Source organism: Centroberyx gerrardi, chromosome 2, assembly GCF_048128805.1.
Source record: "Centroberyx gerrardi isolate f3 chromosome 2, fCenGer3.hap1.cur.20231027, whole genome shotgun sequence".
NCBI lineage: Eukaryota > Metazoa > Chordata > Actinopteri > Beryciformes > Berycidae > Centroberyx > Centroberyx gerrardi.
The window spans coordinates 27267426-27294560 of record NC_135998.1 but is presented as its reverse complement, the minus strand read 5'-3'; the positions used below and the strand labels follow the sequence as shown (position 1 = coordinate 27294560).

The 27135-nt window shown below is 42.1% G+C and overlaps 1 protein-coding gene across 7 annotated transcripts; it reads left to right on the top strand.

The window, feature by feature from the left end:
* Positions 1-27135, top strand: rasgrf2a (Ras protein-specific guanine nucleotide-releasing factor 2a). Of its 7 annotated transcripts, none has more exons than XM_071898267.2 (29): positions 1-279; positions 11995-12101; positions 12769-12916; positions 13235-13324; positions 13460-13713; positions 13841-13920; positions 14013-14206; positions 14373-14482; positions 14577-14695; positions 14812-14975; positions 15178-15244; positions 15370-15506; positions 15687-15769; positions 16978-17226; positions 17569-17661; positions 18985-19227; positions 19318-19493; positions 20445-20570; positions 20691-20780; positions 20915-21021; positions 22847-22959; positions 23402-23462; positions 23870-23973; positions 24334-24418; positions 24844-25041; positions 25174-25253; positions 25362-25479; positions 25595-25663; positions 25776-27135. In XM_071898267.2, exons 1-29 carry the CDS (start codon positions 1-3, stop codon positions 25869-25871), a joined length of 3840 nt encoding a protein of 1279 aa, XP_071754368.2. In that variant the 3' UTR covers positions 25872-27135. The 7 variants fall into 7 exon arrangements, with proteins under 7 accessions (XP_071754368.2, XP_071754376.2, XP_071754384.2 ...); XM_071898275.2 differs by having other exon boundaries at positions 18985-19266; positions 19357-19493; XM_071898283.2 differs by having other exon boundaries at positions 18985-19290; positions 19384-19493.

Genomic DNA, 27135 nt, shown 5'->3' with positions numbered 1-27135 from the left:
ATGCAGAAGAGCGTACGGTACAATGAGGGACACGCTCTGTATCTGTCGGTGGTTGCGCGTAAAGAGGGCACCAAGCGGGGCGTCCTGAGCAAGAAGACCACGGAGAACAGCCGCTGGACCGACAAGTACTTCGCCCTCTACCAGAACGTGCTCTTCTATTTCGAGAACGAGCAGAGCACGAGGCCCTCCGGTATATACCTGCTGGAGGGATGCACGTGCGAGCGGGCACCCGCGCCCAAAGTCTCCTCCATCAGCAAGGAGCCCATGGACAAGCAGCAGGTAGGACACGCTTACTGGGACCTAGACTCAGTTTACACTCCTTTTTGTTTTAGGAAATAGAGTTTAACCACTTTTTTTTAGGTTGACATTTGTGGGTTTTCAGCCATGGTCCACTGTGTCCCAAGAGTCATAACAGAAATTCATAGTAGGCTACATGAGTAGTCCCAAACAGATGTGAGTTAGATGGGGATAGGGTCTTTTAAGGAAAAAAGCGATGCCTTTGTGAAAACATCATTGTCTATAATGGTGAGCGTTTGCCTTACAATTATCAGTGACAGGAGGTCATAGGTCATACACCTTTTAGCCTGACAAATCTTTGACTTAAATTCATATATCATAGTAAGTAGTATCAAACTTATGTAAGTTATATGAGGATATGGTCATTTAAGGACAAAAGCACTTAGAGCCATGCTTTTCTATAGCCTATAACTGATTTTTGTTTATTTTGGTGGTTGTTTGAGGTCACGGGTCATTTACCCACCTTTTTAATTAGCCTACCATTACATCTCTGGGTGTACACATGATGTGTGACTGGACAGGTACTTGCTCTCAACTTAGTTTTAACACAGTAGGATGTGATTAAAGTGTTGGCAGGCAGAGGTTCGCTCATACAAAAGTGCTCTCTGACAGAGGATGTGTCATTTCAACACATAAACATGTCACGATTCGAAACATCCTATGTTTTTGACATGTCTTGTGTCAGTGTGTGTTATGCCATCTTGAAAAGTAACACACATGTGTTGAAAATGACACATCCTTTTCAGAGTGTGCCCCTGTGTAATGAGGTAGACCTGAACTGAACCAGTCCATATACGAAAACATTTGTTCTGTGAAGGCTAATGTTAATTTTAAATTACCCATATTCCTGTGTTGCTGCTGCAGGGTATGGAGATGTGTTTCATCCCATGGGCAGCTGGCATAATGTAGGTCACATCTAAACAAGTTATTTTATAAACTAGTGTTCTCCAAGGAAAAGCACATTTCCTTCTCAACCACAACACATGTTGGGTGGACAGATCCTTGCTGACAAGTAGAGAAACACTTTATTTCAGTTTCCACTAGCTGGACTGTGTCAAATAAGCCAGTGACATCTTCTCATCTTCTCACCGATATGCAGGTAATCTGTTGAACTGTATTGGACTTGTCAACTGCATCATGCGTGAGACTCTACCACCTGCTGCTGCTGACATGCAGAAACATCTTGGGTTTATAGCAGAAAAGGAATAGACATGTCGCAGTATATTCTCAACTTTAGTGTGCACAAAATCAGTGTCATTCTTTAAAATCACGCCTTAAAACACATTTTTACAGACAGGCTTCCCCCTCACTCTCTCTTTTACCTGTTACTGATTGTCTTCTCATGTAACCTTGTTTTATTTCATATGAAGCTCTCTTACTGGTTATTTTACTTGTTTTTTGTTAGTTATTATTTTGTAAAGCAATTGTAACACCATTTTGAAAAGTACCATATAAAAGATTATTATTATTATTATTATTATTATTATCAAACTTACAAGGGCAGGTTGTTGGCATGCTCCCCTGATTTTTCTTAAACTTTTTTTGTTTGTTTTCCTGGTGGCCTTTGAAAGAAGGGTTAGGATTTTAAACCAAAGAGCTTCATGAAAAAAAAAATCAAACATAAAACTAAATCATGAGACTTGAGACAATTTTCAGTTTCAAATGAATCTACAGTACTATTGATGTACTGCATGACAGTTTGATGTACTGCGTGACAGCGAGACTTTCTGTGAGTTTTCTCATCCAGTTTCTTCACTGGCTTCCATGAAGTCAAATAAGAAATAGTGCTTTTAAAGTGCACCCTCTGTCTTTTCCATTAGTGATGAGAACGGGTGATAATTTAAACCTCTCTGAGCTAAAGTGCCATCTACAGCTGAACAACATATTCCATACTATGCAAGATTATTCTTAAGTCTATTTCACCCTGGCCTGCACCTTAAAATGCTGTTAAGATGTGTTAAAGGGATCTGGTCGCATCTGTCTTAGAAAGAAAGACAGGGTTACTGTAAGTCTAATTTTAAAGAAGCACATTGTTGAATTATATAATTTAGCATTTTTATATATGTACAATGACATTTCAAATAAGGTATGTCATATCTATATAACCCTTATAAACAATAAACAATGCCAGCAGTTGTTGTTAATTTCTAAATGCAGTCTGGTTGAACTCCCTCCTCCCTGCCTGTCTGTCTGCTGTACATCTGTGTGTTCACAGCACTCCGGTTGACAGCACTCGCTGTATTACTGGCACAGGCAGTGTCTGTCCACGGCCTTTGAAATTTCCCCTCAACCAACACCTGGGTCCATCTCTCCTGCAGAGAAACACTCACACTGCTCCTCTACAGATAACAGAGTATTCAGTCATTTTGCTTGAAGGAGGTATAGGAACGTGTCAGGAGGGCAGTGCCTACTCTGAAACCTTTATAACAAACAAAATGAAAAACTGAATTCCACAATCATAATCTAGAAATTAGAGTAGTTCATCAATAACAACTCTTGGTCGTTGTATATGCAAGACAGCGATTTTAGAGAGTGGGCCACTGGTGTCAAATTGAGGACAAAAGAAATGCCAAAAATTGTCTCCCTGATTGATTTTTTTCATTTTGGAAATGGAAAGCCATATGTTCCAGCTTTTCTATACACTATAGATATTTCTGTCATCCTCATGCCATATATACAGCACACACTATCGCCCTAAGATGAGGTTCTCCCTCTGCTTCCTCTTTTTTCTCTAAACTTGTAAAAGTAAAAGTAGTGTTTGTAATATTTGAGGCATCTATAAAAGGCAAATATCTTGAGAGGGGAGTTTGAGGGAAGTTTTCGTTGCCATGTATTACCAGAAATTTCCACCAAGCTTTTATCTGCAGCTCTTTTTTTTCTTGGTTAATTGCATTGCTTTGGTAATCAACCAACCAAACAGAGCTTCTTTGAAATGAATACAGACAAGCAGACAGACAGACAGGCAGACAGGCAGACAGGCAGACAGGCAGGCAGACAGGCAGACAGACAGGCAGACAGGCAGACAGGCAGGCAGACAGGCAGGCAGACAGGCAGACAGACAGGCAGACAGACAGGCAGACAGGCAGACAGACAGGCAGACAGGCAGGCAGATAGGCAGGCAGACAGGCAGGCAGGCAGACAGGCAGGCAGGCAGACAGACAGGCAGACAGGCAGGCAGGCAGATAGGCAGGCAGACAGGCAGGCAGGCAGGCAGGCAGGCAGGCAGGCAGGCAGGCAGACAGACAGGCAGGCAGACAGGCAGGCAGGCAGGCAGACAGACAGGCAGGCAGGCAGGCAGACAGGCAGGCAGGCAGACAGGCAGGCAGGCAGGCAGGCAGGCAGACAGGCAGGCAGGCAGGCAGAAACCAGCTGTTTCTACTTCACACAGATGATATTCTTTGATGGACTGAGGCCAGAACATTCAGCCAATCATCTGTTCTTCACCAACAAACTGTCTGTCTTTATCCCTCTCTCACTCTCACGCTCTCTCACACACACACACACACACACACACACACACACACACACACACACCATCAGCCAAAGATAGTGGAAGAGGACACCACTGTTAAGCCACTGCCCATGCAGTTTGACAGCATGGCATTAGAGCCACAGGAGGCCGTCTGCCTCCTGACTCCACAGCAGCTACTGTTTACTCCTTAGTCCTGTGAGTCTGGCCAATGATGTCATCAGAAACATGGAGCGGACAGGACTGTACAGCAGTGCAGCATTTAACACCTACCAAGGCATGAGGCACTGGTGCAGAAACAGGGTGATGCAGCAATATCTTATGTTCTCATATAGTGCATTATAATGAAAAAGTTGCATAATGACATAGTTGTAACAGCATGCAAATTTTACATTTGTTGCAATGACACTCTGAAGTAGTCGGTTATGTATGGAGATGTAATTCCATGTCATATTGTAATTTGTTGAGCATATTGAGCATTTGGCAACAGAAGAGTAGTTTCTGTCACTATGCTGCTGAGATGAGGCCCATCTAACATCCAGACTAAAGCCAGATCACTGTTTGATCCCTGCCTAATGAACGGCACTCTTTGGATTTTGACAGCGTGCTGAATCTAAGGCTGGGGTTTTAAATGTAGGAACATTAAAGTCAGACAAAACATCACAGAGCATCAAAGCACTCCTGCACAATTGATAACTCAGCTCTTTTGATGTTCACTCTCCTCCTAACAGCTCAGCTAATCTGGTATCAACATTATTTATGCAGTTACCGTCTCTACCTGTTGCTGAATGTTCATGTCATGATAATCTTGTTCATGAACATGACTGTGATTGTAATTTCCTTGTTCCTTGTCCATCATGATCCTCCATTATCCTCATAAAGTTGAAGTTGCCATCATTTTGTATGCACTTCAAACTCTACAAACTATACTGTCCTGTTAGTCCCAAAAGTTGTGTGCTCATGGTCTGGTCAGGTAATTTAACTGAAGGTTGCCCTTGGTCCCAACATAGCTCTGTTGATGCACATTTCTGTAGCTTTAAAGGAGAGGCAGGAGAGTCATTGAATGTTCCAAAGCGTTGCCTCTTGTGTAATCCCAAGGGGTTGAAAAAGCACAGGATTTCAGGGTTTTTGCTAAAAAACTTCTAAAGAGTAGTTAAATGCGCGAAGGGTCAGTAGGTGGTACAAACACCCCATAGTCAACCTTCAGAGATGCAGACACTAATGGAACTAGATGATAATGCATTGCCATGTCGTTGGAAGCAAACTGATGTAGACTTTGGTCTTTCACCAATCATCTCAAGAGAAGAATCCTTGTTTGGCCACTGATGGGCCACACCAGTTTGTCAGATTGGGGGTATTTACATATCAGTGGAATAAATGAGTTCAACATGAATTCTGAATGGAGAGCGTCCTGCGAAGGTGGATACCATCTACCTGGGACCTTTGTTGCATGTCATGCCCCTCTCCCTTTCCCATCATTCCTGTCTCTCTTCACTGTGACTATCCAATTGGTTTGTAATATATATGACAGCTATGTAAGACTGAAGTACTTCAAACTAGCACAGATAATTTAATAAATACTGCATCAGGATATTTGAGTAATCATCTTACGATCAGTTTGAAGATGGAGTGGTTGTGTGGATGTTTTGATTCAACTTATCTTTAGACCACTTCAGTATGAGAAGGGGTAAAAGCTTTATCCACTTTGCCATCACTCCACAAACTTCTACCTGTTCACTGTTCATTTCCCTCATTCTCTGCCTCTGTTATATTCTGTTCTGGGGTAAAGTGGGGTAAGCGGAGAGGCCAATTAATAATAAATCTAAAATTGAATTAATAAGTTAATTCTAAAGGGTCAGGCCAGGTTTGGAATCCAGGGTGAATGTTTTTTCCCCTGCCCGCCCCTGCTTTATGCTAATGGTGCTGCCCACTATAAGCTACTCAACCATGCAGCAGGCCACCTGATTGATGTGTTGCCATGGTGAGGAGGGTTGATAGTTGAAGTGGATTATGTAGCACATAAGTTAGATGTGGTAGAAACAGAGAGAGAAATATAGTGAAAATAGATTTATAGGCATTTCTATTTCTATTTCTATTTCTATAGAAATGCCATGGTTTAGAGGAACACAAGGTGGTCAGTGATGAAGAAGAAGAAGATGATGATGATGATGATGATGATGATGATGATGATGATGATGATGATGATGATGATGAATAAGGGAATGGATTTTAAGGCAGTCAGAAACTAGAAAGGAGAAAAGTAATGAGTGCAAGTGCGGGCAGGGGATGTGATGGACGGTAGTGAGGACACTTTTAAAGGTTGTGTGGCTTCTTAGAAAGATGACGTCTGCTCACATGTACACATGGTTGACTGCTTTGCTCTGAGTGACCATGACACACAGAGATACAGAAATGAGAAATGAGGATATAGTGTTACCATTAGTGCGGTTAAACCACGGGATTTACTTCTGAGTTGTTAATTCACATGAAAACGTTCATGAAAATCAAACTGGAACAGTGAGCGTTGAGTCTGAAAGTGTAATGCTCTGTGTGTTTGCATGTCTCAGTTACTATGTAAGGGTAAGGGTGGCAGCGCTCTGGGATGCTGCTGTGCTTGACTAAGAATAGCAGCCTCGCTGGTCCTTTTGCCTCAGACACTGTCTGAATACCAAGTCAACACAACTGCACCTCACACAGAGACTCCACTGTACACTACTTGTACCTGTGATATTTGTATCCTACCTTGTACTGTAGTGTGTGTCTGTCTGTCTGTCTGTCTGTATATGTAGTTGTATGTCTGTGAAAACTATCCAAAAAAGGGCCAGCCCACTGAACAACTAGCCATGCAGATAAATAAATGACTTTATTTATCTGCAGTTACAGCCAAGCTGTGTGGCAGGAGTGATGCTTTAGGTGTCACAATGTCCCTAAGCCATGTGGATATTTAAATCCTGTCTAAACTGTAATTGCCCTGTGTGCATGTGTGTGTGTGTGTGCGCGCACACACGTGTGTATGCCTTTACATAACTGGTGTGAACATTATCTTTGTGTTGTCTTATGAAGACAACACAGTTTACTCCACTTGAACATAATGCAGAAAAATGGTCAGATAACAAAAATTGCATCAAAACACAGACTCCAAACTACATATACATACAAGACTTACTGTCCTGTGAACTCACATAAGACAAATCAATCTTAAATGTTCACTAGCTAACTGAACAGAGCAACTTCACTGACAAACCTCATCTGGACAGGAAAAGGGTTGAAAGGGAGAACAAGTCATCAATGGTTACACCAAAGTTACAGGGACTTCTGACTGGAAGTACGAAATTTTACACATAATTTTTAAGTGGAATTCACCAACACTGTACTAGCTCCTTTGCACATGTTTGTGTTTGAGTTTTTGACGAGTTGTAAACAGTTGTACAGTTTCAACAAAATTGTGCTTAAAGGATAATAATGGTAAAGTTCTCTTCTTCACATTCTTCCTGCTGGTTTCTGCACACAGTCAGCATAGTTGGAGATCGGCGCTCATTTTCCTCCCTTCAGAAGAAGCCATTTGCTGCCCTTCATTCTTATACAGTATGAAAAACAACTTCCACAGAGCGAGAGAATCCATCACAGTAAACATGAAGCTTTGATTTGGTTTTGTCAAACTTTCTGTTATTATCATTATTTCATTGTGCTGAGTTGCGTGGTTTCATGTCAGCGCTGCGTTACGTTACGCTCTGCTTCCTGTCAATCACCTGACACCCACAGGAAGAAATGGAAGTCTCCACCAGGAAATAATCCTTCAAAAACATGTCGCCTTACAAACTTTGTCACATCCCTGTCTTCTTGTTTAGGTTGTCTTTGTTAGCTGGGATAGCAATTAATTTCAAGCTAGGGTTGACACCGTAAATTTTGTTTATTTTAAAAAACGTGAAGAACATAAAAAAAAAACAAATGCATTGCAAAATGGTTGAGGGAATGTAAACTAGATGTAGACAGAAGTAATTCTAGCATTGTCCTTTTAAAGCTGTCTCTTTTAGCATCAATAACGTAAGAGCTAAGCATTCCTGAATTGCTAATGGTAATGCTAATGAAATTCAAATACACAGTAGTCTAGGCTTCTATAATTCACAACTCAACATATGATGCTACCACTGAGTGAATCCATGCTGCCTGAGTGAATTCAAACCGGTGAGTTTTTGTCCTCTGTCATAAGTGAAAGCGAGGTAGGGCAAATAACGATATGTACTGTCATCCTGTATTGTAACTGACGCTGAGGCTCAACCGCTGAGCTGGCTGCTAGTAGCAGCTCTCATATCTGTGTGCATGGCAGACAGATGAGCTGATGATTGTGGCTGGGAGTAGTGATGCCAGGCGCAGGGCAAGCAGGGCTTTAAGCCCCCTCTGTCTGTCTGTCTGTCTGTCTCTCTCTTATTGTTATCCTCTAGCTTAAAGCAGGCCTGCGGCCGGGGAAGCCGCATTAGCCATGCAAGGAGCTGTACAAGCCCTGATGGTTATGTAAGCCCTCCCCCCTACACACACACACGCACACACACACACACACACACACACACACACACACAAACAAGCCCTTAAGCCTCTCTCTGGTCCGTAGCCGGCACACGCTAGCTAGTGTCTCTCACCCGCTTATCGTTACATCATTATTATACAGGCCTACTTTCTCCCAGTGGTCGCCTCAAAGGAAAATACATTGTCAAATGTTATAATGCAATGTAAAAATAAATAAATATACATTATACAGCAAGGTGCTGTCAACATCAATATGTATCTTACTTTTTGGTTTGCTTCAAGAGGCACAAACTACCAAAGCACAGAAAAACATTAGGTCTATCCATATATATCAGGTAGATCCATCGGGTTTAGGTGGATCATGTCTGATCATTTTAAAGGCCATTATATTGCAATTTGTACAACATTTTGATTTATTGATGGAAATAGTGAAACTGTATAGAGACAACTGTTAGCATATTTTACATTACAGTACAGTACTTGTGATGCAAGTTTCATTGTCACACAAACAGCATTATACTGCATACGGCAATATTGACTTAATCAATCAAAATGACACAAAACAAAAAACGAGAGTGCCTTATGCTAAGCTAACGTTCGCATATGGCAATAGCTCACTTACTGGTAACAAGATTCATGCAAAGAATAGCAGTTTTTAAAGTGCTTAAAGTTAACAAAAAAAATTCATTCATGTATGTTGTATGTTACCCCAAAGCAGCCAACGTTACAGCTGCAAACAGAAACACAAACGCTTTAGCTTCTGTTTATGCTAAGCTTGCAATGACCAACTGAAATGTACGTCACTGGCAAGGCCCACTGTAAAGATGTTAGAAACCAAATAGGTACCTAGTATAAAATCATCAAACAGAATCCAAAATAACTAATCAAATAGTAATGATGAGCCTTACAGTGGCTCAATACATTCACATTGTTCCCCATGGTCGGAAAATGTTGCTAGATTTGTCGCTAGTCGCTTTTGAGAAAGTTGCCAGGGGGTCGGAAAAGTCGCTAAATCCAGTGACAAGGTCACCAAGTTGGCATCAGTGCCCTCAGTGCCCTGGACAAGCCTTCAAAATGATTAACATCAAAATGTTAAACTGGGGGCGTTGTACGGTGCTGCGCCTATGGCCCAGCACAAAATCATTAGCATGAAAACCTTCTGATGCCTTACCAGGAAGCTTGATTAGTGATCGGTAGGATGTGATTCCTAAAATCGTGAACTTTCCCTTTAAAATCTTACAAGTAAGGATATTCAGTATCCTTTGAATGATGTTTTCTCAATTAAAATCTAACCCTACATTTGTGGTTAATTAAGCTATCCTGATAAATTGACTCATCAAATAATTCTTGATGATTTTCAAGGATCAAAAACACATCGTTAACAGAAGTCTATACAGCCAAATGTCCCAACTCCCTAATCTCTAGGATGTACTTCATTTACCCCACTAATTTTGTCTGGCCATGCTCCTCCTTGCCTCTTCTCTATTACATTTTATTACATATTATTCATGGTAAAATCTTTTGAGCGGCAAAATTGATCTAAGGTGTTGATGTTTAAAAATAAGGAGGAGATTGTAGGCTAATAGGCTACTCCAAGGATAATTTCTCAGTTTATCAGATCCTGTCAGAATTTGTTAATGTGTATGTGTGCAAAAAGCTAATAGACCAGAAATATTGTTAAATTTACTATGTGAATAATTTTCTCCCAACGTCACAGCTGAAGGAATGAATGTGCAGCATCAGCACAATATGCTCAAATACAACACACTCTCGAAGTGCTGAAATCTACTCTAAATCAGCAGACAGAAATTTAGAAATCTTAATTTCCTCTCTCTGCTATTTTTAGCGTGCCAGATTACCATTCCACTGGAAAGGAAGTCAGTGATATTATGTCATTTCTGACCCCAAAAAATTGTTTCATGTCTTGAATAAAAAAAAGAGGGCTGATTATCAAGGCGCTTTTTGTAGCAGCAACTTGTGCAAATATTTTTTCTATGCAGGTTTACACATGCGACTGTGCTTGCTTCATGTTTGTGAAGGTGTTTACCAAAAAAAAGAAGCAACATTTCACAACATTGTGCCAGAGAATCTGTCCTTATTTGTGCATAGCAGCCAAAGACTTGTCATAGCCGCTCATGTAAGTCGCTTAATTAGATCTAGCCCGCTTTGTCACATTGGCTCATAGTTGTTAATGTGTTTTGACAGAGTGGCAAGACACGGTGCAATGCAGAGTGGCTGGTCATCTAGGTTATTATGACCCAGAGGCATCATGATACTCGTAGACAACATGACCCATTCATGGAGCAGCAGGAGTGGTCGCACCTCCAGGCCAGTATCGCCCAATCGCAGTCCACAGGAAGGAACAGTGCAGCAAAGTCATGGAGGCTTTGGTCTTGGCACAAGCAAACTGGCAAGGATTATGTCAACATCCTAAAAGAAGCAGAGTAGTAGAACAATAAGCATGAGTGATGGAGCAGATACATCACCAGCACAAAGCATTGATCCTAACAGCATTCATAACATTTCCAGGGTTGAAATGTTGAACTCGGTTGTCAGAGTTTGCATTGCAGGGCCCAGGTTTGTTGGGCAGTGTTGAGTACTGCAGTGTCCGAGTCCGAGTCCGAGTGTGGATGGACCGATGGTGGGACACATTATATTGTAAGCACCATTTTAGTTTTAATTAAAAAAAAAATTCAGATAACTCACCAAATGAACCACATGTCCCATGATGTGGCTCTGTTCGCTCAACAGCTGCACACTGAACTCCACCCGTAAGTGAGCAGTGAGCCCAGCTGCTTGGAGCATTGAGATGATTTTGGTGTTGATGTGATGATTGTTGTTGAAACTGAAAGCACTGTTGGTGGCTTTGTTGAGTTTCTGATTAGTGCCAAAAGTGATTATGGAAGAGAATGACTCTGGGATGCTGGAATTCACTGTGGCAGATACTAGAAGTGCCACTGATGTTCATCAAAGAGATGAGGAAATGAGGAAAAGTGCATTTGATTACTGCAACAACATAACCACACTCACCCCCCTTTCTCTTTAACATGTGATTCAGGTTGCTCAGTAAGTAGCCTACTCAGTCATCTCAGATTATTGTATACAGGATATTTTACATCAAATGTAGAACAGTGTATTTAAAATGCTTAACTATTTAATAAAACATTGTATAAAGTGGTATGTGTTCCCATTGCTTCGTTATGATAATGATGCTTGATTAGTCTGTGACAGTCTGTGTTTCCTGTTATTCAGCACTTTGGAGGAAAACATACTTATATACTGTATATATTTGCATTAATCATTGTTTTGAAATGGATGACAGTCAATTTAGTCTTGGTAAGAAAACTCTTCTCAAATGCTTGCATTTGTGTTGTTTTCTGCTTGGTATTTTTGTGCTAGACTGCCCAAAATGGTGAGGGGCAAGATCTGTGATGTGAGGATGCAAGATGGGGATCTGAGCCAAGTTTAAATGGTCATGCACAATATCACAAATACAGAAAAATGAAAAATATTCATTGATGTGTATTTATATAGTGGATTTGGACACACGTTGCTGTGCAGCTAAACTACGCTTATGGACCTATAGATGTAGCTCTTTTATTGTGCTGGGAACAGCTGGACCTGGGCAGGCTGTGGGGTTAAAGATGACCCCTGTGGACTGAAATGTACCCCTGGTGATGTCGTGTCTGTTTTCCCTAATGCAGCACTACTTCCTGGTCATCTTCGGCCATGACGGACAGAAGCCTCTGGAGCTGCGGACAGAGGAGGAGTCAGACTGCAACGAGTGGGTGGAGTGCATCCAGCAGGCCAGGTGAGACACATTTGACTGCTGTTTTTAATCATCTTTTTTTTCTTTGCTTATGTATCTCTTTTCCCTCTTATTTTCCAGCATGCAAGTACTTAACCTACGTCTATACTTTTCATGAATTTCGTTGGTTGTTAATTAGCTTGCTGTGGACTGTCATGGATTTCATCAAATAAACTGTTCCCTACCTTGTCTTGCACTGTGGTTTGCTCTAAGACAGAGACTTGGTGGTGATGCACATTTGACACAACCACTATGCATTATTCCATATTTATTTTACATCTGAGTGTGTATTTGCGTGTGTGTGTGTGTGTGTGTTTGTTTGTATGTGTGCACAATATGCACACGGACGTGTTCTGCTCGCAGCGGTTCACATTTAGGTCACACTCTGGTGCTGTATTGCTACACCGGTTACATCACAGACTTGATCTTGCCACTCGACCTCTCTCTCTCTCTCTCTCTCTCTCTCTCACTCTCTCTCTATGCACGTCATAACACCTTTGTTTATTCTTGTATAATGATATTTTATATACACATGCAAGATCTGATGTCAGCTTTTTGCTGTTGGTGATGAACTCAGCCCAGTTTATGATGAATGTGAATTATCAGATCATGCTGGATGTACATGGTTAACTATCTGCGTCTCTTGTCTGTCTTTGATCGCTGCCCATAGTTACTCTGACATCATCATAGAGCGTGAGGTCCTGATGCAGAAGTACATCCACCTGGTCCAGATCATGGAAACTGAGAAGATAGCAGCCAATCAGCTTCGCACACAGCTGGAGGACCAGGACACCGAGATAGAGAGGCTTAAAGCTGAGGTATGCATGAATGCGTCCACACGTGCGTGCGTGCGTGTGTGTGTGTGTGCATACACAAATCTGCATGCATGGGCACAGGCTGTCAAATGCACTCTGGGATGGAAACAGACATACACATCAAAGCATGCATCTGTATCTGCCAAAACGCAGCGTATGTTCCACTTAAATGTAAACACTGTAACACTTCAATCAAACGAAGACCATTATTCCTTTGTCATTCCACGACATATTTGTTGTTTTGAACCTTCAGTGTTTTCACCAATATTTCATCCTCTGTGTCCATATACTATATTTACATGGAGACTGTTGTTGTGCCAGATTCTAGTGTTGAACAAAACCAAGGAAAAAATGCTGCCTTACCAGAACAACCAAGACGAGGAAGACCCAGATATTAAAAAGATCAAAAAGGTACATTGGTGGTATCACTGAATTGTACAGAATTTTATGATTAACTGTAAATTATGTCACTAGATAGATAGATAGATAGATAGATAGATAGATAGATGGATGTTTGCAGAAATCTTTTGTGTTGTGGCTGTGCAGGTGCAGAGTTTCATGCGCGGCTGGCTTTGCCGGAGGAAGTGGAAGATCATCGTTCAGGACTACATCTCCTCTCCTCACGCCGAGAGCATGAGGAAGAGGAACCAGATCGTCTTCAACATGGTGGAAGCGGAGACGGAGTACGTCCACCAGCTCTCCATCCTAGTCAACTGCTTCCTCAGGCCGCTCCGCATGGCTGCCAGCTCCAAGAAACCCCCCATTAGCCACGACGATGTTAGCAGCATATTCCTCAACAGGTAAAATGTTTTTTTTTGTATCATATAACAGTGAATTTCTTCTTATATTTCAACTTTTAGTTGATAATTGCAGTGTCAGAGTCATGGCTGATGCAAAGTGATGTGAGATGAGTTCTCCTTCCCCCAGTGAAACCATAATGTTTCTGCATGAGATCTTCCACCAAGGCCTCAAGGCTCGGATAGCCAACTGGCCCACTCTAGTTTTGGGTGAGTATTGCATCACTTATATATATATATATACATTATGATATCTTCATTTTGTATCTCCATGCTTCTGTGTGTGTGTTTTTCATATCCAGCGGACCTGTTTGACATCCTGCTGCCCATGCTGAACATCTACCAGGAGTTTGTGCGTAACCACCAGTACAGTCTGCAGGTGCTGGCCAACTGTAAGCAGAACAGAGACTTTGACAAGCTGCTGAAACAGTATGAGTCGAACGCTGCCTGTGAGGGCCGGATGTTGGAGACTTTCCTCACTTACCCAATGTTCCAGGTGACACACATTTAATTTAAACCCACTCCCCATTCATATCTTTCCAATCAAACACTTCAATACTTCTGCTAATTCACACAAACCACACGTGTATGCTTGTCTGTGTGTGTGTGTGTGTGCGCCCGTCCATGTGCATGCATGCCTGTGTGTTCTGTTGGTATTTCAGATTCCACGGTACATCATCACTCTCCATGAGCTGCTAGCACACACACCTCACGAGCATGTGGAGCGCAAGAGTCTGGAGTTTGCCAAGTCCAAACTAGAGGAGCTGTCAAAGTAAGTGTGTGCGCGCGTTCCTGCAGAATGGAAAGTGGCACGTGACGACGAAGGCGGTAGTGACGATGACGATGATGATTTCTTGTGTTGTCAGGATGATGCATGACGAGGTGAGCGACACGGAGAACATCAGGAAGAATCTGGCCATCGAAAGGATGATTGTAGAGGGGTGTGACATCCTGCTGGACACCAGTCAGACCTTCGTTAGACAAGGTGAGCTGCCTCTACGACGTCTCTCTCTCTCTCTCTCTCTCTCTCTCTCTCTCTCTCACTCTCTCTCTCTCTCTCTCTATGACTTTTCACTCACTCCTGAGTCTCTCCATGACCAGGGTCCCTCATCCAGCTGCCGTCCAGCAGTGAGCGGGGCATGCTCAGTAAGGTTCGCCTGGGCTCCCTGTCGCTTCGGAAGGAAGGAGAAAGACAGTGCTTTCTGTTCACCAAACACTTCCTCATCTGCACCCGCACCTCTGGAGGCAAGCTGCACCTGCTCAAGGTCAGCCTCACCTGCGCACCCATATTTATCATGCTACACTGGGAAAAATAACCATCTTAACAAGTAACTTAAACAATTGGCTATGTGACATGTTGGATGGATATTTATTTGCAGTGTGTACATAGAACAAACAGCATAGACACACTAACCTCTCTACTAGATCTAACCTATAAGCAGCACCTCCTTTCTCTTTCCCCCACAGCAAGGAGGCGCATTGTCCCTGATAGAGTGCACTCTCATTGAAGAACTGGATGCCAGTGATGAGGACTGTGAGTATCAATGTCTTCGTACCAAAGCTGATCCAGCTCTGATTCTTTATCCAATCCAATTCCAGTGATTTAGCTTTGAACTAATGTTGTTAATTCAGGCATGGCCCATGTGTTTATTTTTGTAGACAATGCAGCCGGCCAAGGCTTCAACCATCTGGAGTTTAAGGTTGTGGTGGAGCCGCCTGATGGTCAGCCCTTTTCTGTTGTCTTACTGGCTCCGTCCCGCCAGGAGAAGGCTGCCTGGACCAGTGACATCAGTCAGGTAAGCCTGTCTGCATAAAGGTGTTGGATTAGAGGGATGGTAATGACAGATTTGAATTGAGCTTAATAAGTATAATCAAAGCAATTTCACGATTCCAGATTAAGGGGAATTAATGGAATTAAAGGGAAGTGACGTTTCTCATGTTTCTCTCCCTGTCTCCTCTACTTTTCTGTTCTCTAGTGTATTGATAATATCCGCTGCAACGGCCTGATGACCAGCGTGTTTGAGGAGAACTCTAAGGTTACTGTGCCGCACATGATCAAGTAAGAAAAGAGGAGGTCTGAAGGTCCTATACGGGTGGGGACGGATTCAAATTGTAGCAGTGAAGATTACATACAAAATCTTATTTGTCTCATCATCGGAATATATTGGTTGTACTGTGCATAGTAACATACAGTAAACAATTACTTCCTTTCTGTTTTCACATGCAGTGGATTATTACGCTCAGGCAGTCCACTGCCCTGTCCTTAACAAGAGCAAATGTTGGACAACCACCATGTTAATGTGTAAAGGAAACTGGATATTGGAGAATTTTTTGAAAACATTTTTGTTTTTTCAGTCGCTAAATTACTGTTCCAACAAATGGTGACAGAAACTGTGAGACAAACAAAGAGAAACTATAACTATACACGCAATATCCATGTCAGACCTATGTTTCATACATGCATTAGACTAGGCATGCAGCAACATCGGACATACTATGTCTCTGCCTCTAAGCCCACGAAGTCTTGATGTATAGTTTCTTTTTTTTATGGCAGATGCTGCAGCACAGGCATGTGTAAATATAAATTAAATGGTGAACATATCTTACTCACACCAAATAATTTGCCTGTGCAACTCAGTAAGTCAAGCATAATGGCACTGTGCACTCGGATGCGTGGGAAATGTTGAAAATCTGATCTGAAACCTGACCTCTGATGACACACAACTGCAAATTTTGGTTTGGCCAAAACTGTGTACTGTCTACTTCTACAGTGTGGGCAGGACACTCGCATAAAGATGTGTTGGTTGAACTTTTGATTTTTGCGCCGATGCCTCAAAACCAACAAATACAAATCTCTACATTTATAAATCTTTCAATGTATAGATTCCAGTTTCTATAAAATATCAACACACTATACACAAACACACTATAGAAGAATTATATTTCGTATTGATGGAAATTGTTTAATTGTTGAGCTATCTTAATTTTGCTTTTGCAGGCCAGGGCTCACTAAATATTCAACAGTCAACAACTGATTAGAGCCTAACAGAATCATATCATTTCTGTTCAGCACTTTCCATTTTTAGTGCAAAAATCAGTTTTTATGTGTTGCATCATTATGTTAGTCAGTTTTATCACTTTTTCACAATCTGATTGAAAAACATTGATAAACATTTGTCATACCAACTCAATCTTTCAGACTGCTGACACTCATGTCAGATAAGTCAACAGAAACCTGGCTATTGATTATCTTATTTCTTCTCTAAGGTCCGACGCCCGGCTGCACAAAGATGACGTCGACATTTGCTTCAGCAAGACGCTCAACTCGTGCAAGGTACCGCAGATACGATATGCCAGTGTGGAGCGTCTGCTGGAGCGGCTGACGGACCTGCGCTTCCTCTCCATAGACTTCCTCAACACCTTCCTCCACACATACAGGATCTTCACCACAGCAGCCGTGGTCATGGACAAGCTGGCTGACATCTACAAGAAGCCATTCACCTCCATACCTGTCAGGTACATGCAGCTATTTCTAATACAAATATAACGGTAGTGTAGGAACTTAGGAACATACCTGAAGTTTTCTGTAATCAATACTGTAACGGTTTCTGTTTGTTTACTATTATACATATTCATCCATCTTCACTCTCCCTCCCTCTTCTCTCATGTAACAGACTCATGCATGGCTGTCTACAGTGCCTCTGTCGTTCACTCCGCCTTTCCATTTCTACATTTTCTCTCTCGCTCCCCCCGCTCTCCTCTCATTATTCACCTCCTCTCTACATCTGTCATCCTCTCTACTCTTCCCCTCCACTCCTCCGGTGCTCCTCTTCCTCTTCCTGTCACTGTCCCTCTCAGGGTCCAGTACCACTCATCTGACCGTCTGTCCATCACATCCCTCTGTCCCGACTACAGTCTGAAGATCACACAGCTTGCATTGGACCAGTCCAAGTAAATACCATCACTATCTCTACCTGGCATTGGTTACTCATCTCATACACACTGTAATCTCCCTTCACCAACTGTATAATACGCACCTTGTAGGTTGGAGTTTTAGTTGTACAAACCTTTTCTCAGAGGCAGAGCTGCTCTGGAGGCAGAAATAATGAGTTAAACCTCAGTTGGTGGAGCCAAAGAACCACAGTGTTTCGGAGTGCAAGTTAGCAAACTGGCAAACATGGCTGACAAAGCAGGAAACTCCAGTCAAAATCTAAATAAAAAATAGAAATGGAAACTACCTCTTTTTTCATTCATTCATGATGGCTTTATGATCCTCCAAGCAGGCTAGCTAACTAGCTTACCTAGACAGCTGGGCTTCAGGCAAGGCTAGTCTGAATTTAGTGGAAGGTCAGCTAGGCTAACTAGCTAACCTAGATAAAATTCGTTTTTCAGTTATCAAGAGTGCTTGGCTTCATAATAGCTACCTCCTCTTTTACACCTTTTTTCGCTGGCCCTTACAAAAGGTAACTTGAATTGTACTTTTTTAAAGTATACATAAGTATAAGAAGTGTAATAACTATTAGTTTACTGTTAAGCAGGCCTATAATATTTTGTTACTTGTTGGGACTAAATTGGCCCACTTTGTTCATATAAGTGCAGCCTACTTGTAGGTAGCCTATACTTTAAGTTAACATTAAGTTTATATCTGTACTTTATAGTAGGCTATACTTGAGGTTGACTCACACAAATACTAAAAGTGAATTGGATCACTTACTATTCTCAGTACCTTTTGCAAAAGTGTAACAACGTATTCAACAAAGTCTAAAGTCTAGGCTGCTCAAAAAGTATAACAATTATATTACTATATATTACTATAAGTCACCAGATGACATCATACATTAATTTGTATATCAATCTATTTGCCACAGCCCCTGCTCTTAGCGAGGGGGGGGGGGGGGGAGACAGGCTTGTAGCAGAAATGCTAACAGCTGTACTGATTTGTCGCCAAGTGCTTTAGGAGTCAACATATTTACATTTTTCCCCATGGTCCAAAAAAGTCACTCCATTTGTCGCTAGTTATTTTTGAGAATAAAAGATTGGAGCTCTGAAAAGTCGAAATCTAGTGACAAACTCAAGTGCTTAACTCAACCACTGAGATTATTTCTGCCTCCAGAGCAGCAAAAATGTTTGTATAACTAAACTTCCCTAAGCAATGGATTTGATATTGATAGGTATCAATATCAGTGTAATAATGTTAAACTTGATTAGTCTCATCATTAGGTTTCTTATTCATCCCTCTTCTGTTCCTCTTTCCTCTCTTCTCCTCCCTCTCAGGTCTCTGGAGCTCTTCTTCGCGACCAACCAGGGCGCCTGGGGAGCTGACCCCTTGAACAGCAAATCCCCCCGACTGTGCCGGAAGTTTTCCTCTCCTCCTCCTCTCTCCATTCCCTCTCGCACCTCCTCTCCCGTCCACTCCCGGAAGCTCTCCCTCAGTTCCCCCATCAGCGGTAAAGTGGGAGCCTTAGACCTCTCCACCACCCCCTCCTCCTCCGCGGCCAACTCCCCCACCTCCAGTCAGTGCCCCTCCATCTCCTCTCCTCCCCCCGGCTCAACGAGGCCCCCCTCCGGCTTCTCCTCCCCGCCGCCCACCGCCACTCGCTCTCCCAGCCTTCCCCAGGCCTCCGGGGTGTCCTCCCCGCCCCCCGTCTCCACCAAGGCCCCTCTGGACCTCAGCCGCGGTCCCAGTTCCCCAGAGCTCAGCCCAGCTGCGGGGGACGACATCAGCGGAGAGTTGCCTCGCCTCGACGCCTTCTGCGGAAAGCTGAGGCGCAGCATCCGCAGGGGTATAGCTGGAGCATAGAAACATATGATTCACACTCTGCCGGTCACACACACACACATCAGAGCAAGTGTAGGCACATGCCTTAGTGTGGCGGCACAGATACTGTTATGCCTATATGGAATTGAGGTTTAGTAACGTTTCAGCAATGAGATGGTTGTCTCACATCTGCCATAGAAAAGCCTCGAACATCATTTTGAGCATTAGTGCCATCTACAGCAAAGCTCAGGATTTTATTGTCTTTCATATAATTTATTTATTAGCATTTACAACAAACATTTTCACTCGATCTGACACAGCGCTGATAGTGGCCTACCAACCCAATGGACCAGGGAAAGAGAGAGACGTAAATGGGTCATCATTACCCCCCCGGAAGAATAATCTTGCTCTTAGATCAGATGCTGTGTTTGACCCTGTGGGGCCACCGTCACCATCTGGCCAGGGCTGACAGCTTGTACGCTATAAAACAGCGGAGCAGAGCACTAGGTAAAAAAAATAAAATAAAAATCTCTGACAACAAAGTGGAGAGGAGAGAAAGGAGATGAAGAGATAAATAGAGCTCTTACATGGCAGCCTGAGTGCCTCCTAAGAGGAAAATGACATCTTATTAAATGGATGAAATAAAGAGCCCTCCCATAATCCTCAGAAATACTGTCGTTTCCTATCCAGTAGACACACATCGACAAACAGAGCTCAGCAGGAAAAGCCTGAAAAAAAAAACACACACTAGCTGGGTGCATACTCATCCCCAGGTTGTGCAGTCGATTCCCATCCAAACAGCGTTTTTTTAGATCGTCGTGGAGCCAAATCTAAACATGTGTTATGTATTATTGTTTCCTGGTGGCATCACTAGGGGTTACCTGTGTTACACAAGCACCCAGATGGCCTTATAACCATGCTGTAACACCAGCATAATCAATAAAATTCCATGTTTGATTGTGTTTTTTTCTAACAGCTGTCCTGGAGTCAGTATCTCTGGACAAGTTCCTTCCTGAATCGCCAGCCGCCAGCGAACCGGGGGACATGTCTCCCTGTCGCTCACCCTCAACACCAAGACACCTACGCTACAGACAGGCAGGAGGTACGAAGGACACACACACACACACACACACACACACACACACACACACACACACACAGAGCAGCCGTGTGTGTTTCTCCACATGTCCTCATACGCCCCTGTCTCTCTGTGTCCCTGCAGTCACATCGGGGGAAAACTCCCGCTGCACCATGTCACCGGCTTCAGCTTTTGCGATCGCCACTGCTGCCGCCGGGCACAGCAGCTCCCAGGGTGAGAGCTTGGGAGGCCAAATCTGGCACTATTCAGTGGTCGTCACAGGCACTTAAACGCCAAGAATGACATCAAAGCATTTACAGTAAATAGTTAAAGCTATTGTGTGGGCTCATCTTCTGTGTTTCCCCCAGGTTTTAGTAATTCTGAGAAGGCCTGTGACAAAGAATTCATCATCCGCAGAGCTGCTACCAACAGAGTGCTCAATGTGCTGCGTCACTGGGTTTCCAAGCACTCCCAGGTGAGTCTACGACTTTTATATCCCCACTTCTCTTAAGAGTCCCGTTGCCTTACATCTTAATTAAAGCCCTTGATAAATATGTAAGTTCTTCGACAAGTACAAGTCCTTACTTGTGTTCTTTGGCCTTGAAAGTGTACAGTAGGCCCAGTAAACCTGTGAAAGGACAATACAGCCTTTCGTCCTCGCTCTTTGGTTCCGCCCCCTTTCATTACTCCCCTCTCGCCATCCCGCTTGGCACTTTTCCCTCTCCTGTCACTCTTTTCCTGACGGAGGTGCTCTTTGCTCTGCCTGCCTCTTCTCCCACCCAGGAAGCGGTCTGAAAGGTCACCGTCCTCACCAGGGAGACCTAAAGACTGTCATTTTCATTTTAAGATGTGCTATTTTTGTGCCCTTGGACTTTTAAGTGAACATTCACTATTTTCCCCATTTCCCCCCCCATATTTTCCCCCATAAACATGGTACTTGGTCCTTGTGGGGTTCAGCTGGCAGTGAAAGCATCAGTAGTTGTAAATAAAAAAGTGGATAAACTCTGACCTCCAGTAAGTGATCATCATGAGGCAAACAACCACCAATATCAACAATATATGACAATCAATATTGTCAGAAAAGCATTATTTTATGTTTTTTTCCCCCCTATCCTTAAAACACCCTATAACTTAGATCAGTTTGATACTACTTACCATGATGTATACTCTTAATTGGCTCAAGACAAACTAATCATGTGATCACTGATCTTAACCTTTGTATGGAATCAACCATTGTTTCCAACATGGAAAGTATGTTATGTATATTTTGAATTAAGTTGTTTTATGTGATGTATTGTTAATAAGTTTGTTAGTTGTATTATTTGAATGTGTCCCTGCCCAGGGACCACAGATGTAAATCTAAATAACTCTCCTGTTAAATAAACTAAGAACTAAACTAAACTAAAAAACGTTCATGGAAAAGTTGGCCAGCGTAGATTTTCTATCTCAGAGTTGATAGCATTATTAATGTAAAGCACATTTGGGTATAAAACTTCAGATGGACCTGTTAACAGTATATAAACAGATATAATAGTCCAGTTTATTTTCTATGGAGGCCCTTCAAGCTGTACATTCACATCACATTAAAGGTTTTGTTTTCTGGTATCCATTTTTGAGAGAGAGTGTATGTTGGCAAATACTGATTTATAAGAACAACATGTGAATTCTTAAATTGAGCAGTATTCCTCTTCAAGCAAGTCAAGTCTATTTGTACAGTACACATTTTTTTTTTAACCTTTACTTTAACTTTTGCCTACATGAAGTTGTAATTGTACTGCAGAGACAAAAGTGCAAACGCTGCACCTGGTATAAATGCATCATGGCGCTGGCCTAAAGCTTTGACTGTTCCTCCCTGGTTGTTACAATATGTCTGGGCTTGGGAAACTGAAGCTCTGACGCTTGTTTGGTCCATTGAAAGATGTTCTTTTGTCCTCTAGAGGGCATCCCTCCCACATGCACTGCAGTCTGTGTACCAATACACTGTAGTGGCTGTAGGCATGATATTGAAGACTTGGAGCAATGCTTGGGGCAGTGGGATTTTATGTGAAAATTCTTTAAAATATGTACATATTTTTAAGTTAATTATATAATAATTAAAAAGGTTTTAAGAAGTTCTTGCTGCTGCCAAAAGAACACGAAATCATTACCAATATGAAATTAAGCATCAAATCTTCCAATATTCAAATGATGGACTTCAGCAAGAAGGGCCTCTAGTCATTCTGGGACCTTCAGTCTGCAAACACTCAATATCCTAAACTCCAGTTATAACTGAATGTGTGTGTGCATGTTGTATTCACCAGGACTTTGACACGAACAGTGAGCTGAAGATGGGGGTGATCTGTCTCTTAGAAGAGGTGCTACGAGATCCGGACCTGCTGCCGCAAGAGAGGAAAGCCGCGGCAAACATATTAAGGTACACACATGCACACAAACATTATACACTAGATGAAACTTTATCCGGTTGTTGCAGCAGCAAACAGTAATAGGATTCAGCAGGGAAAAAAGAAAAACGAAGCACGCAAATAGGCAATTAGAAGTATGTATAATTATAGGTATGTATAATTATATTCACTATATATATGTGTACAAATATAGGTGTGTATGTACATTGTAAAATAAAAAATATAAATATGTACACAGGAACCATTATGAAAATAAAATATCATTAGTGTATGCATAATAGAAATGTGTGAAAGTGTGAAAACTGAAGAAGCAGGTATGTGATTTTACTGCAATATACATGGTGTGCAAATGTGCGTAATATTCACACACACACACACATACGTACACACACACACAAACACCAATGTGCCATTGTAAACATATTTTGTAACCATGCCTGTCTTGCTCTGCAGTGGCCTTTCTCAAGAAGAACCAGATGATGCACAGCTGAAGATAGAGGACATATTACAGATGGTCAGTATCACTACAGTGTTCAACAGAAGGGATTTCATTACTGATTTCACTCATAAGAAACAACAGTGTTTGTGCTGAGCTTTTAAGCAAATCTTGAAATTATTTATCTCCTGATTATGGAACAGAAAAGCTGTCCTCTGCTACACTTCATTGTGGTAAGATTGTCGTTCTGTTAGTGAAGAAGTTTTTTCCCTTAATGAAAACCACCGGCTGTAGTTACTGTGTATTGTGGTGACAAACCTTAACGAACTTCCATAGCCGTAGCCGGATTCCCAACATGTGAACTCAAGTGACTGTGTAGTGCAGAAGTCTATGAAATTCCAGACTCATGAAAATATAAACATATACTGCATGCATTCGTGTTTTTTCTTGTGTGTGTGTGTGTGTGTGTGTGTGTGTGTGTGCAGGCGGAGACTCCTAAGGCAGAGTGTTTCGAGTCTCTCTCAGCCATGGAACTAGCAGAGCAGATCACCTTACTGGACCACATTGTGTTCAGGAGTATTCCCTATGAGTGAGTAGATGAGTAAGCTGCAGATTGTTTAAACTATTATGACAATCTTTACATGAACTGCACACATTACAAGACACAACAGCTTAATCAGTTTAATCATCATCAAGCCACAGGCAGCTGTTGTGGAAAGCTATAGCGCAGCAGAGCTGAGCTATTGATTGAAACTGGGGAATAGGATATTACAGGTTGGTAAATATTAAAAACTTCTCACAGTCTGCAGTAGAGAAATCCAAGAATTCCTGTAGTAGCTGTGGAAGAGTACATTCTTTGGGAGGGTCTTGACATGTGGACTCAGGACATACAGTATAGTGGATACTGTAATACTGTATCGTATTGTGCTGAACGTGTCCTGTCCTCCAGGGAGTTCCTCGGTCAGGGCTGGATGAAGGTGGACAAGACAGAGAGGACTCCGTACATCATGAAGACCAGTCAGCACTTTAACGACGTAAGTCTGAACCGCCCAGGACTGCTGGCCTCCTCTAGGACCGCTGTCATCCTATTCAGAGACCAGGGAGCAGAGGAGGAAGACTTTGTCAGTCGTGTTGCCACTGATGTCACTTTGAAAGTCGTGAAGTTGCAGGTTTCATATGATTGGAGGGGTGGAGGAGGGATTGTTCAGAAATCTTTGATGGTTTCATTGGTTGGAATTTTTATGTACATGTACTGGTACGTTATGAAGTAACCACAAGATATGCTGTTTTCCGGGAAGTAAAAGTAATAGGATTTCAATATAAAAATACAAGAAAACTAAAATTGTATATTAATACAATTACATGTACAATTAATGTATTGTGAAATAGGTGTACAGTACATGGAAGATCAGCTAACAAGATGAAAAAGTCATTTCTCCCTCTCCTCCTCTCACCACAGATGAGTAACCTGGTGGCGTCTCAGATAATGACCCACACGGACGTGGGCTCCAGGGCCAGCTCCATAGAAAAGTGGCTAGCGGTGGCCGATATCTGCCGCTGTCTCAACAACTACAACGGCGTGCTGGAGATCACCTCCGCGCTCAACCGTAGCGCCATCTACAGGCTGAAGAAGACGTGGGCCAAAGTCTGCAAACAGGTTGAAGCTCGTATTCCCGTAGAATCCATTCCTTTGCGATTTCAATAAAAGCTCTAATATAACAAGCCTCCCCAACACAAATATTATATGAATTTTCTTTGTCTCTGTGTTCGTCTGTTCTCTGGTTCCTAGACGAAAGCACTCATGGACAGGCTGCAGAAAACAGTGTCATCAGAAGGGAGGTTCAAGAATCTGAGAGAGACACTTAAAAAGTAAATATCGCCAGAAACAATCGCCTGAAAGCAAGTACAGCGGTGAATGTCGTGTAAATCCACAAACTTCTATATCAATCCTCTGATGTTTTCACTGTGTCTGTGCAGCTGTAACCCGCCGTGCGTCCCCTACCTGGGCATGTACCTCACTGACCTGGCCTTCATCGAGGAGGGAACGCCGAATTTCACCGAGGAGGGCCTGGTTAACTTCTCCAAGATGAGGATGGTAAAGAAAGAACTACTCATTTAACTGCTCTTTTCCTCCTCCCGTTCCCCCATCATCCTTACTAAGAGCTATTCAAGGAAGCGTTTTCTACTCCCTCTTTTCTCTCCTCCCTCAGATTTCCCACATCATCCGAGAGATTCGGCAGTTCCAGCAAGCCCCGTACCGGATAGAGCACCAGCCCAAGGTGCGTCTCATAAAATGGACACCAGCGCTTTTACCATTAAGTGTCTTTGTGCCATGTGAAGCGATTAGAATGTAATTGTTAAAATGAAATGTCTTGTCCCGCCTCCTTCCAGGTGACCCAGTTCCTAATGGATAAGACGTTGGTGATGGATGAAGATACCCTCTATGAGCTCTCGCTGAAGATTGAGCCCCGCGTACCACCCGGCTAATCGCACGTGCATCACACACACACACACACACACACTTCCCAGTTAACTACATTGTTGCGGGGAAACCACGAGTTGACTGAACTTGAGATTCATGCTCACCTAATGAAGCAGGGGGCGTTATATCAAGCATCGCCAATTGTTGTGCTTGGAAAACTCAGGTGAAAATGTGCCTTTTTGTGTGGATATCTAATGCATATATCAGTCAAGAGAACGAACTATAGTAGAAACATTTCAACAAGTGTACCGTACGCCACTCTTTGCCATACAATTATACAGTAGAAAGTACCAGTTGCTGCTATCGTGTTGTAAATATCATACAGTCTGCCTCTCGGGTTTTGCACACAGTAATTGTCAATAATGAAAAACATCTTTAATAACTCATTTATATGATAGATTTGTATGGGTAGAAGATGAGCTGGGTTTCCTAAATGGCTGGAGTACAATTCAAATATTTTATCTACCTTACTTCTTACTGATTGCTGTGTTTCTTGATGTTGTTGATGCTCATGCCTGCCATGCAGCATGTTTAGATTTTGATTTACTTGTTAAGACTAAAAGATTATGTTGACTACAGCAGTTGTTACGTATTGTATTTGCATGTCACAGCAAAACTCTTTGTAGATTACATGCATTTCAAATTGGAAATTAGCTTATTACAAATTCTATATTTTTTTAGTTATCTTTATCGACAATCTAATGCGCAACTGCTACAGCTCGTCGTCTCAGTTTTGTAATATTAGTAATTTTGTACACAAAACTTGCTGATTTTGTGTAATGACAACCTTCTTTTCTGCTCTTTTAAAAAGGGAATTGGCCTAAAAGGTTTCTTACAAGCTAAAATACAATTTATACATTGACTACAGTTGAATTTCTTTTATTTAAACATTTCTCAGTGTTATTATTAGTTCCTTGTCAATGTGGTCATTTAATCATTTATATTTAAAAACTTGTTAGACCTTATTAGTAAGATAGTAAAATCTTTGCACTATTGATTTGTAAAGAATGTCAATAGACTTTTAACTTTTTTATAGCATGAATATAGCATGTTTTTTTCCTCTTTGTCCTCCAGATAACTTTCCTCCATGTAGTTCACATTCGCTGAGAACTGTAGCAGATCTAGTTTTATTATTTCTTTTGTTACATTCTTGATGTCAGGAATCTTTTAAAGCTGAAATGCATTCATAGTGTATAACACCCCTGCTTTTATACATTACCATATACATACTGTTAAAATTCCAGTTGTACTATTGTATTTTTCCATGCA

Bases quoted from the DNA above. Each gene is read 5' to 3' on its own strand.
- rasgrf2a (XM_071898257.2), top strand. From the start codon at position 1: ATGCAGAAGAGCGTACGGTACAATGAGGGACACGCTCTGTATCTGTCG. The intron at 15,507-15,686 runs GTAAGCCTGTCT...TCTGTTCTCTAG, and splicing joins GGACCAGTGACATCAGTCAG to TGTATTGATAATATCCGCTG. The intron at 24,419-24,843 runs GTAAGTCTGAAC...CTCTCACCACAG, and splicing joins CCAGTCAGCACTTTAACGAC to ATGAGTAACCTGGTGGCGTC.